The following is a 15,232-nucleotide window of genomic DNA, read 5'->3' as shown; positions in this document are numbered from 1 at the left end:
AAAAGAGAATGTGTTTGTTCTCATACAAAAACTGTGTCCAATGGAGCCGAGGTAAATTGTAACAAAAATGTATCAAATGAAATCCAACAGATATATATGATCCAACACACCTAAGTTTGGGTATATAAAGATGTTAAGTATAAGTATGACAATTTCTGGGTAAGCGTGAAAGGGTTAACATGAACCGCAACCCATGATGTGGATGCTGTAAGATAAACACTGAAATGTCAAATGCACCTAGGCTCAAAAAGTAACCGAAAAGGACAAATGAAACTCAATTGCAGCTGCCAAACAAGAGGGAAATAAAGAGCATACCGGTAGACATAGTGGAGGCGTGGCAGAGACGTCTATACCCGACGCGCGTTTCAGCAACTGCCTTCGTCCGGGGTTAGGGTCAAACTACTAATGTCCACCCATATATAGTGCATAGAACAGGTGTACAGAGATTTTTAAAATAAGAGAAGAGAGAGGAGGAGGAGGCAGGACCGGATGAAGGGAATCGGCGTCTGATGCGAGGTACAAAGATGGCGCTGCCCCACATCCGGTGACGCGTCATCAGAGAGGATGTGAGGCAGCGGGGACTAACCACGCCCCCCACATCCTACTCCTACTATGTGTAAATTAAAGGAGAGAAGTGTATGACGCCGATTGGTCACCGTCATATACTTTTCTCCACAACGCCCACTTGGTCAAAAAGTAAAAAACACGCCCAGTTGTCCATTAAGAAACTCCTTAGCATAAAGCTAATATAGGTCATAACTCCGTCAAAACTGATCGTTTTTCTAAATTAAACACTGCTGTGATCTACATTACAGCACCGTTCACATGATGTACAATATAGGCCACTTATAATGCGGTGACAGAGTCTCTTTAAGTCATGGGCTAAGAAAACTTCACTTACCCAGCCTTCTTAAGAATTTTTCCAATTTCCCAGATTTTGGGGTCCAGTGGAACTTTTAGGTGTCCCACAGGTGAAACTGGTGAGTCTCCAATCAGCTCAAATTCAGTAGCTGGTTTTCCTAGTGCCCTAAAAACCAACAGATGGGAAAATTCCATTGAAGTCTATGTACAATATATAAAAAAATAAAGGCACTTTTCACTGGTGGTCATAACTCTAAGGGTAGGAACACACTAGGCATAAACACTGCGGATTTCATTGCGGAAAATACGCAGCGTATTACAGTAGCAGCAAGGTGGATGAGATTTCAACAAATATCCCCACACAGCGGAGAAAAGCCACCGAAAAAAACGCACATAAATTGACCTGCGGTGCATTTTTTTCAGCCGCAGCATGTCAATTAATGCTGCGGAATCACTGTTCTTGTATTGCGTTTTTTCCCCATTGAGTTCAATGGGGTGCCTAAACCCGCAACAAAGTGGTGTGTGTTGCGACATTTGCGGCGTAATCACAGTGATTCCGACGCAAAAATCGCAAGTAAGAGAAAAAAAGAAAAAAAAAAGTCACACTTACCCAGAGTTCACCGCTTCTTCTCCAGTCCGGACTCCTGGAATGAGGTATCATCCCATGTGACCGCTGCAGCGATCACATGGCCTGCAACGTAGTCATCCCAGGAAGCCAGACTATTTATTTCTGTTACTTATATAGCACCAACCTATTCCGCAACGCTGTACATAGGTCCTCACTTACTGTCCCCATCGGGGCTCACAATCTAAGTTCCCTATTGGTATGTCTTTGGGGTGTGGGAGGAAGCCAGAGGAAACCCACGCAAACACGGGGAGAACATATAAACTCCATGCAGATGTGTCCTTGGATTTGATCCCCAGGAGCCACCGTGCTGCTCAACTACACACAGAAGAGAGGAAGGGGGGTAAGTATGAAAGTTTGGTTTTTTTCCTGGCGCTGCTTTCCGCAGCGGAAATTCAGCCTGAAAAATATGTGGTGCGGTTTTTCGGAAGGCATTTCCTGCGGCGTTCAGGGCGGATACGATGTGCAGCTTGACGCAGCGTATCCGCCCTGAACACGCTGTGTTCCTACCCTAACACTTTCCTCCCACTCACATACTTCGCCATAAATTTCTGTATATTGTTGGCATACAACACAGGATCTGCTTTCTCTTCTGGACTAGGATTATAAACTGGCAAAAACTGCAAAACAAGAGAGAAAATATTAAAAATGAATTGATGAAAACTTCTAAGACCTTCCAAAAATTAATTGAACACAAGAATTATTGTATAAAAGTGAGTTTCATTAGAAGTCTATTATATAGTATCGTATTTCGTGCATTGGTAATGCAGATCGCTCATTTAATAGGATCCAGTCACCACACACATTTTGGGACCCGCACTAATCTGCAGAATGGAGGTCCCCCAACCCCCATCCCGCCTGGTGAGGCAGCGGCTAGCAGGCGGAGCACAGATGTACCACATGACAGGAACGCCATTCACTTCAATGAGAGTTACGGAAACCACGTAGCACAGCAAGCTTCTAAGGGAATCACGTCTATGGGAATCATGCAAACAGCATAGCTTATCTAGCTACACAGTTTCCAGATTCCCTTCCTCTCGTGCATCTATGCTCCTCCTAGATTCTGCGGCTAGCGACCGCCTCACCAAGTGCGACAGTGGTTGGGGGATCCCTGATAAGGAGATAGGTGTGGGATCCGCATCTATCAGACATTTATGGTAGATCTTGTGGATATGCCATAAATAGGTGTGTGGTGACCCAATCCCTTTAATGGTTTATGCCAAGCATTTTTGGAACCACTACTTCTGTCAATTATTTACAATATCTATTGATATTTTATACGGTTTTGTGTTATTTACACACTATATATTTAGGCCATGATGTATTTATCAATGGATATTCAACAGAACTTAAAGGACCAGTGTCACGGGGAAAAAAATTTTTAGATCAATTTGACTTTAGTGTGTTAAACATTTTTTTATTTATTTGTGTGTTTGTGTTTTACTTTTTTTTTTATTTTTTCACTTTTTCTTCCCTATGGGGGCTGCCATTTTTTTTTCCATTTCTGTATGTGTCGATTAACAACACATACAGACATGGAATACGGCAGCTACAGTCCCATAGTGAATGCGAACGGGGCCCGTTCCATCCACTATGCTGTACGCCGTCTGTGTGGGAACGGCGCATGCGCCGCTCCCACACAGTCCAAGTTGAACTGTGGGACGTCCGGCGCCATTTTCCTGTGGACCGGAAGTCGCGGCCGGACAGTAAGATTACTACTTCCGGTCGCGGCTTCCGCACTTGTGCACATGGAGCAGCGGCAGCAGACGGAGCGGATGGACCGGAGGGAGAGGCGGCGGCAGGGGCAGGTAAGTTATGTCTGTGTATGTAAGTGTTTTACTGTGTGTTTACTACTGTATGTTAACCTACTACACTGTGTGTTAGCTCAAAAAATGGCGACACACAGTGTAGGAGGTTAGACCGTTCAAACCCCTCGTTTCTCCCGGCACTAGCCAGGATAAGGGAGGGGGGATTCTGAGAGCTCACTAGAGCGAGTGAGTATTCTCAAATTTTGCAGCATAAAGCAATGTGGTTGCTTTACCACATGCCAATGCTGCAATTTTGGGAATTGCTCCATCTAGTGACCAGCACTGGGAAATATTTTAAATTAGAATCTAATTTATAATATTTCCGGACTCGTGAAAAAAATAAAATTAGAACAATGTCTAATCACCTATACACTAACTGTTTAACTAAAAAAAAAAAAAAAATGTTTTTCTAGCGACACATTACCTTTAACACTTTTTTGTAGACCTTTCTGTGCTTAGATCAAAATAACATTATATAGATATGAAATGCCTTAAGAACGAACAGTCCCATAAATATAGATTGTCACACAACCAGTTTATTAGTTGCTACTATTGATCTATAATTCCTTCTATGAGCAGCTATAGCTTTCAAATACTGAACAAACATTTTAATATCTCTTAAATAATTTAAAAGGTTCATGTTATGATTTCTAAAAACACAAGTTAACCAGCATCTGATCCCACTAAACAACCTTCTTCCCCTTAAGACCAAATGCACACGATACTTATTACGTACGTATTCACCTCGCATATTTTTCAGTGGCAAATCCATGGGTAATACAGTACCAGCAAAGTAAATGAGAACCCAAGTAATCTCATCTACACATTGCAGAATTTTTCTGCACGTAAATTGACCTGCGGTGCGTATTTTAAAATCCGCAACATGTCAATTTATCTTGCGTTTCCGCTTGCAAATTGTATCTGACAAGTTTATAATTAAAAAAAACAAAAAAAAAAAAACCAACCCAAAATCCGCAGCATAAAACCACACCTGAAAACAAAAAACCTGCACTATTAGGCTTTGTTTACAACTGCGTCAGGGCTCCTTTCCGACTGAGCTTTCTATCGGAACGGAGCCCTGACTGAAACAAACGGAAACCCCCGATTTCCGTTTCCATCACCATTGATTTCAATGGTGACAGACCTGGTGCCAATGCTTTCAATTTGTCTCAGTTATGCAAGGGTTTCGTCATTTTGACAGAATGAATAGCGCAGTCGACTACGGTATTTATTCTCTCAAAACGACGTAACCCTTGCACAACTGAGACAAACGGAAACCATTCGCACCGGATCTGTCACCTGTAGTTTCCGTTGTTTTCAGTCAGGGCTCCGTTCCGATGGAAAGCTCCAACGGAAAGTCAGAACGGGACCCCGACGCAGATGTGAATGAAGCATTAGGTGCGGATTTTACCTGCAGAGTTTTGAGGAAAATTTTCTGCACCAAATTCCACAACGTATGCACGTAGCCTAGTGTTTATCAGTTAAGGGGACTAGGGATGGTGTGCCATGAAATGTACTTTGTACATGAGATGGATCAGCTTTCAGTTTTTAAAACTAGATAAGTCAATGGAAGAAGAGAAGGGTTGTGAAGAGAAGTGTTTCTCAATGTTTGTAAGTCAAGTACCCCCTATTCAAATAGGTTACATCAAAGTATCCCGAAGGTTATGAACATAAACCATTCTGCCTACTAAAAGCACAATATGAACACTGTGTGAGTATCTCAAGAGATATGGAGTGTACATGTACCACAGGTTGAGAACCAAGGGTGTAGAGAACCTCACAGACCGGACTCCCAAAGAGAAAAAGGACTATATATTAAATATCTGCAATTGCAACCCAAGACTATTTTACTGCAATTTACAACTTGCAGCAATATTTGGATCATTAATTTTGGCCTAATGCACCACCTAAAAAAAAGAAAGAAAATGGAAACCATATCACGAATGGTTAATTTTAACTGATAAAGTCTGAATTACGAGACTTATACTTCACTTTTCTTATGTAGTCACGTTCATTGTGTAATCTAAAAGGTCAGCAAATCCGCACAGAACAGTTCAACAAATACTGCCAGGCATAACAAAATCATACGTCCAAAGACCAGAATAAAAAAAGCATCAGTGTCTTACCTCAATCTCCAGGTTGATGTAAAACTGAGACATTGTAAGCCAGAGGACCTTTAGTCTGTAAAAAGATACAGTAAATACTGACAAAGGATTGATGTGGACAAGAAAAATTGGACAAAATTATCAAAAATAGGAAGAACTCCCTAGACCCCTATGTATGTCGGAGAAATGGAAAAGTTTAGTCAATAAAGACCACAGTTGTGGCTACGCGCCACAGATTCAAATTTTATTTTATTTTTTAAAAAACAATGCAAAAAGTTTTGTATGTGATACAGAGCATTCCAGGGCCTCTACAAGACTGCTTACAACCTGTCTGGTTCAGTCCGAAGAACAAGGTGAAAAACCAATGTGTGACAAATTAATATACAAAGCAGACATTACTTACACTCCATTCCCTTTCCAAGTCCAAATTGTTGCCGGCTGGAGATAAAGAAAGATGTTTACAGGGTTAAATGGACACTAGCTTTAGTACAAGTGAACAAAAGAAACTTTGTAATATCTTATTAGAAAAAAAAGTGCCTTTTTCTTCAGACTCTTCTCCCCCATCCGTCTAACTGTTCACTCTCTCTAAATTTACCGCTTTTTCCATCTCCTCAAGAGGAGACAGACTGAGGGATTAAGTTACAGCTGCCCATAGAAGTGTATGGAGAGGGGAGGGGGAGGAGGGAGCCGAGTAAGAGACACACGCAGACGTGCTGCAACTTCCTGGTAAGCTTTTTATGTCACCCAAGTGCTGGATTCACAGCTACATTACTCAGTCCTGCTGTATAACCTCTATGATGCTGCATTATATATATATATATATATATATATATATATAAAATAATAATAGAGAAGAGGAGATTTATGCTCTCTTATCTCTATATGTCTGCAGTGTATAGATGACATGATAGTCATTAGGCTCCACCCACTAGCGCAAAGGAAATTGAGAATTCGAGATAGAGCCTGCAAAGGGGAAAACTGATAAAAATAATTCAGAATAAAAGCAATATAAATGGTCAGAAATAGTGTTATTCCACATGTACACACATGACAGCTTATTCTGAAAATGAACTAATAAAGCTCTGAAATTAAATATAACAATATAAACAGATCCTTTATTTTATAAAATAGTTACCAATCTCAGGTCTCTATTTATCTTCAATATCACGTCACTTACCAGTTTGTTAGGATATCTCATCAACACTGGCTGTACAGGTACTCCAGCCACAAAGGCACCTGCAAAAGTAGGGAAAAACTAGTTGAGTATGCATGCCAGAACACATTTTCATTTACTATCAAATGGACCCTTGTAGGGTTTACTTACCAGGTTTAAATTTCAACAAAACTTCTCCATTACCGTTCGTGCCCTCTGGAAAGAACAAAACCTACAGAGACAAAAAAAGAGCATCCACTCAAGTATTGAAAGCCCAATGGAGGAACATACAGAAATAGGGAAGAACAAAAGGAAAACGGAGGAAAGGAGTTATTGCGTTCAGGTAATAGAGTGTTCTAATGAACAGATAAAAACTCTCACCTGAGGCCACTCTCCATCTGAGGTTGCTCGTCTCTTCACCTCCTCCACCACTTTTTTACGCGATGCCGGGTCATGACGGGATACCATAATAGATTGATTAAATCGAAGGAGAGCTGAGGGAGAGATGACGAAACTGTAGCAAGATTCGGTTCAAATTATAACCATTTCTGAATTCCTTTACAATAACTCCAAAAGCCATATTACTGAAAGGATTCAACAAACTTGTATGTAAGCAGGAGTGGGTATGGCTGCCACAGGATACAAACGACATCTCTCTGTAAGCGTCAATGCATAATTACCTTCCGTTTTATTTAAATAGTCATTCCGTCCACATGGATATTTTCTCAGGCATTCTGGCCACATGATGGATACTGCAAGCATGACTTTTTCCTGTTCCTACAAATTATCCTCAAATCCTCTACCAGTTTCTGAGAGGTGCCTATGCATGTAGAACATAGACAGGTCAACAGGACACAGGAATAATGGAACCTGTGCAACCCTAGAAAGGCCTTCACCTGTTAACTGTAAACCTAAAGTGCTTTCTTTCCAATACTCCTGCCCAGCTGGCATAGCAAAGGAAGAATTCAGGACAGGAGTCAGTGCATTTAGCAAGGAAAGCCACCTTTAAAAACCCAGGGTCAACTGTTTCATATAGGTGCTTGCTTGGCAAAGCCTCTTTCCAACGAATGCCTGTATTAGAAATTGACTAATGGCAGAAGAGCCTCTCTTTTATTGTCAGACCAAATACAAGGTTAAAAATACAAAACGGTTAGTGTACACTTGTTACGAGAAAGACATGCCAACTGGAGACAGGGTGACACCTTTCAGTCTGATCAAAAAATTGACACTAAAATGTGGCCAAAGACAAGGGTTTTGTATATATCACATTAGAGTGCATGTAAAAATCCAGCCATAAATGATCTGCTCACATGTCCTAGATGCGTATGTCAGGAGATCACGTTAATAGAATTTGTGAGCTCAGACCAACAGTGATCGCCGGAACAGGGGGGACGAAACTTTCTACAGAACTACTTTCACCAGTGGCGAGAATTTTCAGAATGGGTTTGGTACGCTATCATTTTAGAAAATGGTGAAGGCCCATGTTTGCAGGCTTTACGAATATAATCTTCTGATGTATATCAATGACATGCCAGAGGATCACGTTTGAGTGAATATTCCCTTTAAGTGTCTGAATACTTGGAATTATTTCTAAAGGCACAGGGATTTTCATGAAATGTATTTATTCTGCTCACCTCCAATTACAGGAATGTTGAGATTCTCCACTCTGGACACAACGGATGGAAGGTCACAAACCACAGTAACAATGGGATCAAAGAAGGTGGAGTGAGGGGCCACAACCAGAAGTGGGGCCTCAGAGCTGGAGGCGCGGCGTCCACGGATGGTGATCCAGTGGAAACCACACATGAAGAACATAGTGCGGCTTAGAAGGTAAATCAGGTGATGTAGAATGCTGTGTGCATAAGGAGACACATGGAATGGGAAATGGAGGGGGGAGAGATGGGAATAAATGAACGTGTTGATCTGTATAATGAGGACATATACCTCTATACACTTCCACTATAACCATTGTGATTGGCTTTGGACTTACGTGCGTCTGTATCTTATTGGTCGGCTGAGATCTTCCTTTGTCATCCCAGCTACCCGAAGAGCGGCAATTGGCCACATCAGAAAGAGGAAGATGGCAGCCAGCAAAAACCGGAAGGGGAATAGAATTGGACCCAGGACATAGAACTAAACAGAAAAAATAAATAAAATAGAAAACAGTAAACTAAATAACACAGAATCTGATTAACATGGTTATATAATCAACTATATAACTGCAACCCTTGCCCTACAAAGATCAACAAAAGCTCACACTAACAAAAGGTCTACTGTTAAGACCCAGCTTTTTTTTGTCCTACTAAAGATAAGTAGGCAAGTGTATCAGCTAGTGCAGTGCCAGAACGGTTAGCGGATTCTGGTAACTACTCCGGTCTCACAACGCAATACTAGTGTTTATTTGGAGGCAAAATTGACATGTAATGGTATGCTGCATTACTGGGCATTTCTAAGTGCACTCATTTGAAGCCATATGGATTCCTGCTTTAATAAAGAAGCCTTTATAGCAGGTGTGATGGGCACATGTTCAGTTCCCCTCTCGAAATCTAGCGGATTATCTGTATCCTGATAAACAATATACTGTAATCGTGAAAACGTCTCGTCTGCTCTCGCTAAGTATGCTCCCTTTAAAAAAGACTGTCCAGTGACATTGAACTGGTCTAACGCGGGGAGGAAGCCTATTTCCTAGGAAGTCCTATTTAGAGATCCATGTAAACATCCGGTTAATTGGCATTTTAGGACTGAAGCCAGAACTACACAAGCCAAAGATTACGAGAACAGTCCGTGATGAGACTTAAAATCTAGTCATTACTGCCCAAACAGCGACAGACATGGACAGAAAGCTTGGAGTAACTGAAAAGGAGACTGATAGAACGACAACGCACAAGATCTAACAGCAGCCAGATACACATTTAACATTATGGGCATACGTAAAGTTAGTAATGTCTGCAATCCAAAAACTAGTCTGCACGTATAAAGCATAATCAATATTTAAGCATTATGTGTTTTTAAGGGCTATGTGAACCTTTGAATCAGTGTGATTGGTGCAACTTTATGAAAAGTTCTTATTAAAAATTATTTTTACTTTTTGAGATACAGCTGCTCTGTATTCTCTATAAAGAGCAGCTGTATAGTTTGCTAAATCCTGTTCCTGGGACCGTGGGATCCAGGTCTGCGGGACTGATGGGTTCAGTGAAAGAAGGTCCTGTGTGTCTCGGACACGCAGGATCCACCTGTTATCCATCGCAGTTCATAACTTAGATGTGATAGATTACAATACAAGTGGATCCTGTGTGTCAGAGACATGCAGGACCCACTAACACTGATCCCTTTAGGTCCGCGGGACTGACCGATTCAGTGAATTGCGCTAGATACAGCTGCTCTGTATAGAGAATACAGAACAGCTGTATCTAAAAAAAAAATAAAAAATATTTTTTATAAAAATCTATTTATAAAGTTGCACCAATCACACGGACTAACCTTTTTATTAAAAAAAAAATGCCTTTCAAAGGTTTACATAGCCTTTAAGTTGTTAGTGATGCCTGCACCTAAGAATAGAAGCTTAGAATTCACAGAAAGATTTTCCAGCATGTTGGAGATCTCCTTGTATGGCTTGGAGCATTTGCTCTGCAATTTCTTGAACTCCCATAGAGTATATCGGAGACAGCTAGTGCCAACGCTTGCCCGCATCTCCCCATTTTTAGCAGCCGCTGCCTGTCCATTTCTAAAGCAAAATGGGATTATGGGATTCCTAAACCCTACAGATATGCCAACATTTTTTGGCTGGAACACTATTTTTTTTATCAAAGTTGTTCTGCTTAACCAATTCCTAAACTGCTATGACAAAATATGCCAATATACCACAGCAATGACGAATATAATCAAATCCTGCAGGGCTGAAGTGTTTGTGTACCTTCAATTAACATCCCGAATGACTTGGTCATAAGACTGAGACTTGCTAATGCACCGCAGCCTTATTGTTCTAGAGATTGTGGCGATCCACGCTCATTGACCAGTACCATAATAATAATCTTCATACGCGAGTAGAAAGAGATGTTAGGCTGGTCTGACACTCATTGTTTCAGAAGATTTATTTTGTTTGGCAAAAAATGCTGCACTAAGAGGTTTGCTAGGTGTCTATAGCATATCATTAAAAGGTCTACACACATCGTTTTGGTTTGTGGCGCTTTTGTGGTCAGTGGCTGTTTTTTGAAACGCAGCATGCAAAAGATAGTGTTTTTTTTCTGGCATTTTCTCCATAGAATTTAATAGGCTTTTCAATATAGCCTCAAAAATGGCTCTACAAATAGACATTATTGTAAAAGGCGCATACAACCGTATAAGGCCGGATTCACACGAGCGTGTTCGGACCGTGATATACGGACCGTGGACCGTGTGTCAGCAGTATTTCCCGGACCGTACACACTGCAGGGAGCCGGGTTCTTATCGTCAGTTATCTATGAAGCTATGTGTCCCTGCGTCGCTGTGGGAAAACTGTCCCGTACTGTAATCATGTTTTCAGCACTTTGATCAAAATTATGGCCGTTTACATGCGGCCTAACCTAGCAACGCGTGTCCGGATAAAAAAAAAATAAAAAAATTGTCTATCCAAACCACAAAGATTACTAAATCTGGAGAAAGGATTTTTTTACTGAGCTATGGTACAATGGGTATTTTAAGATATATTCCATGTCACCATATTTTCTGGGGTTGCCCATTACTTCAATCAGTTTGGCAAGAAATCTTCTGCCTCATTACAAATATTTTAGGGGTTGCCATTTCTAAAAAAACCTGCACTGGCACTACGGTCGTTGGGTGTAGAGGAGATACCCATAGAGTTTAGACGTTTAGTTTGCCATATTTTGCTTTCCGCAAAACTTCTCAAAGCCAAAGCTTGGAAATCCTCTACGTCCCCTACTTGTACTGAGGTGATCAACATGGTGTCAACGCATTGCATATATGAACGGCTTTTTTACCTAAGATAAAACAGATATTCATCCTTTGTTGCTTTTTGGGAACCCTGGTCCAAGAACTTTAGTGAATGATGTGTATGAGATACATCTCTCTGGACCCTTTTTTCCTTCCCCTCCTTATCCTTTCCCTTCCGGATTCTTTCTTTTCCAGATTAATTTGTTTTATATCCAGCCGTTTATGTTTATTCCTGCCCTTCTGTATGGCTGTATGCTTTTCATTATTGCTATCTTGATTTTCTATTATCACATGTCTGACAATAAATTTTTATTGAAATTTTAAGATGAAAAAAAAAAAGATATTCCATGTTCAAGTCACAGGATTAAAAACAAAACAAAATAGAGAGATGGTAATTAAACATATAAACAATCAGAACCCATCTTATTTTTGTATTTATTTGCTATTTTGGTATTATATATATATAGTAGCAACCTATTCCTTAGTACTGTACACAGAATTTAGTCCTTAGTGGAACTTACAGCCAAATTTCCATATGATAAACACACACAAAGATAAGGGCCTGGTTCCATGGAAAGATGACTGACCTACTTGTATGTTTTTGGAGTGTGGGAGGAAGCAGGTGTGTCTGGAGGACGCCTACTCACCAGGAGAACATCTAAACTCCATGCAGAGGTTGCCCCGGCAATCAAACCAGTAGTACTAGTGCTGTTGGACTATCGTCTGCACTGAACTCTAAGGCTGGGTTCACACGACCATGTTACGTCCATAATGGACGGAATGTATTTCGGCCGCAAGTCCCGGACCGAACACACTGCAGGGAGCCGGGTTCCTAGCATCATAGTTATGGCATTTCTCCCATGGATTTTCAGGGGGAATTTTGGCCGCAAAAGCAAGTTCATGTGAATGGGGCCTAAGGCCTAGTTTACACTGAGTTTTTTTGCAGGCAGAAAAAAATCCGACCTGCCTGTGCTTTTTTTTGCCGCCGTTAACGCCATTGAGGACCGCGGGCAAAAAAAAAAAAAAAAAAAAATGCAGCAAGAAACGCCTTTTCTGCCTCATTAATTTGATTGGGAGGTCAGAGACAGAACTGCCGTGAGCGGCTGAAAAAAAAAGAAAAAAAAAAGATTTTGGACATTTTTAGCGCTGATTCAGACGCAGTTTCCGCGTCAAAAAAGTGTGTGAACTGGGGCTTTAAGGGCATATTCACAAGTACAAAAAGAAGTGGCTGATAACTTACGGAGCGATTTTCAAGGGAAAATGAAGGTTTTTTTTTTTATTTGAGGCGTTTCTCATAGTTTTAAATGGAAAATTAGCTCCAAAAATTCAGCAAAACAATAAAGCCATGGCCCCGAACCACGACGTACTATTGCATCGTAGTGGGGGTGGTGATGTTTGGAGCAGGCTCACCCGAAGCGCCCGCTCCGTAAGCAGCGGGTGTCATCTGTGTATTATATCTGACACCCGGGACTAACATCCAGGAACAGTGATCGCGCTGTTCTTGGCTGTTTAACCGCTTAGATGCTGCGATTAAAAACAATCGCAGCATCTAAGACGTTAGAAACAGGGGCGCGCACCAACCTGACAGCTCATCGCCCACCCGCAAAGCTATCAGGGGGCGCCAATGGTTGTTATGGCAGCCCAGGGCCCTAATGAAGGCCCCTAGGGCTGCCTTTCTTCATCTCCTGTCTCTGGCACGGCTTAACGGGAGCCTGTAAAAATGACAATATACTGCAATACATTAGTATTGTACCAGCGATCTAACAATGGCTAAAATGCTTAAAAAAAAAAATCCCTTTTCCAATTTTTCCTCTAAAGTAATGTAAAAAACAAAATTTGTATCGCCCCTGTAAAAAAACCCCCGTCGGAACAGAACGCCGTATTTCCCATTGAAATTAATGGGCAGAAGTTTGTAGGCGTTCTGCTTCCGATTTTTCAGCCATTTTTTGGGACGTTTATGGCCCGAAAAACAGCTGAAAAAACTACGTGTGCACATACCCGAATACCGCTCAATCCAAGGAAAAAAAAAAAAAGTTATGGCTCTACGAATGTGGCGACAAAACAACATTTTTAACAATGAGTTTCTTACTTGTAAAAGCAGTAAAACAAAGATTTTTTTCCCCCAGATTCCCAATACATTATATGGTACAACAAATGGTGCAGTGAAACTACAACTCGTCCCGCTAAAAACAACCCCTCATGGCTTTATCGACGGAGAAAAATATATAGGAGAAAAAAAAAAGTTAGTCTTTTGGAAGGTGGGGAGGAAAAAATTTAAATCCAGAAAATGTCTGTGACGAGAAGGGGTTAAAGGCTATGCACACCTTCGAAAGTGAAAACAGTGATCCATTTCCAGCATTTTTTTCTTTAAGGCTGGGTTCACACTACCTACTTTCAGACGTAATGGAGGCGTTTTACGCCTCGAATTACGTCTGAAAAAACGGCTCCAATACGTCGCCTACTTGTCAAGAGGAAGAGGAGAGACCCCAGACCCAACAATACAGATGAGCTGAAGGCCGCTATCAAAGCAACCTGGGCTTCCATAACTCCTCAGCAGTGCCACAGGCTGATCGCCTGCATGCCACGCCACATTGATAACACCTCACAGTGCCACAGGCTGATCGCCTCCATGCCACGCCACATTGATAACACCTCAGCAGTGCCACAGGCTGATCGCCTCCATGCCACATCGATGCAGTAATTCATGCAAGAGGAGCCCCGACCAAGTATTGAGTGCATATACTGTACATACTTTTCAGTAGGCCAACATTTTGGGATTAAAAATAATTTTTGAAATTGGGCTTCTATAATATTCTAGTTTTCGGAGACTAAATTTTGGGTTTTCATTAACTGTTAGGGTATGTTCACACGGCCTATTTACGGACGTAATTCGGGCGTTTTTGCCCCGAATTACGTCCGAAAATAGCGCCTCAATAGCGCTGACAAACATCTGCCCATTGAAAGCAATGGGCAGACGTTTGTCTGTTCACACGAGGCGTAATTTACGTGCCGCTGTCAAATGACGGCGCGTAAATAGACGCCCGCGTCAAAGAAGTGACCTGTCACTTCTTTGGCCGTAATTGGAGCCGTTATTCATTGACTCCAATGAATAGCAGCGCCAATTACGTCCGTAATTGACGCGGCGTTCAAGCGCCTGCACATGCCGGTACGGCTGAAATTACGGGGATGTTTTCAGGCTGAAACATCCCCGTAATTTCAGCCGTTACGGACGCCCTCGTGTGAACATACCCTTAGGGTGTGTTCACACCGCTTATTTTCGGGCCATAAAAACGGACGAAAAATCTGAAGCAGAATGCCTCCAAACATCTGCTTATTGATTTAAATGGGAAAAATAGCGTTCTGTTACGACGGGGCGTTTTTTTACGTGGCCGTTTTGGAAAACAGGCGCGTAAAAAAAACGCCCGCGAAAAAGAGCTGTTTTTGAGGCTGTTTTTCATTGACTGTATAGAAAAACAGCTCCAAAAACGCCACGAAAAATGCGACTTTGAATAAAAAAAACGGCTGAAAATCAGGAGCGGTTTTCCCTTGAAAACAGCTCCATATATTCAGACATTATTGATTTTGTGTGTGAACATACCCTTAGCCCTAATCATCAACATTAAAAGAAAAAAATGCTGGAAGTAGAATCTCTGTGTGTAATGAATCTATAATGCTGCTGTTATATTACAATGTGTGTTTTGTGCAGTAACTGCATCTTCATAATGTCCGACCGCATGCAGTTAATGACCGC

The 15,232-nt window shown here is 41.4% G+C and overlaps 1 protein-coding gene across 1 annotated transcript in view; it reads right to left on the bottom strand.

Moving 5' to 3' along the window:
• The window catches only part of LPCAT4 (lysophosphatidylcholine acyltransferase 4), a 40,425-nt gene that overhangs the window by 15,012 nt on the left and 10,181 nt on the right, over positions 1–15,232 (bottom strand). The window contains exons 2-10 of the mRNA XM_075829011.1: positions 8,543–8,685; positions 8,187–8,404; positions 6,934–7,046; positions 6,724–6,784; positions 6,577–6,635; positions 5,803–5,837; positions 5,421–5,475; positions 2,024–2,106; positions 902–1,027 (exon numbers count right to left, since the gene is read on the bottom strand). Coding sequence (XP_075685126.1) covers positions 902–1,027; positions 2,024–2,106; positions 5,421–5,475; positions 5,803–5,837; positions 6,577–6,635; positions 6,724–6,784; positions 6,934–7,046; positions 8,187–8,404; positions 8,543–8,685 — 893 coding nt within the window. The remainder of the gene's footprint in view (positions 1–901; positions 1,028–2,023; positions 2,107–5,420; positions 5,476–5,802; positions 5,838–6,576; positions 6,636–6,723; positions 6,785–6,933; positions 7,047–8,186; positions 8,405–8,542; positions 8,686–15,232) is intronic.

The sequence above is a fragment of the Rhinoderma darwinii genome, chromosome 1 (genome assembly GCF_050947455.1).
Source record: "Rhinoderma darwinii isolate aRhiDar2 chromosome 1, aRhiDar2.hap1, whole genome shotgun sequence".
NCBI classification, from domain to species: Eukaryota; Metazoa; Chordata; class Amphibia; order Anura; family Rhinodermatidae; genus Rhinoderma; species Rhinoderma darwinii.
Note: the sequence above shows the minus strand (reverse complement) of the source record. Positions and strands in the feature narration are given on the sequence as shown.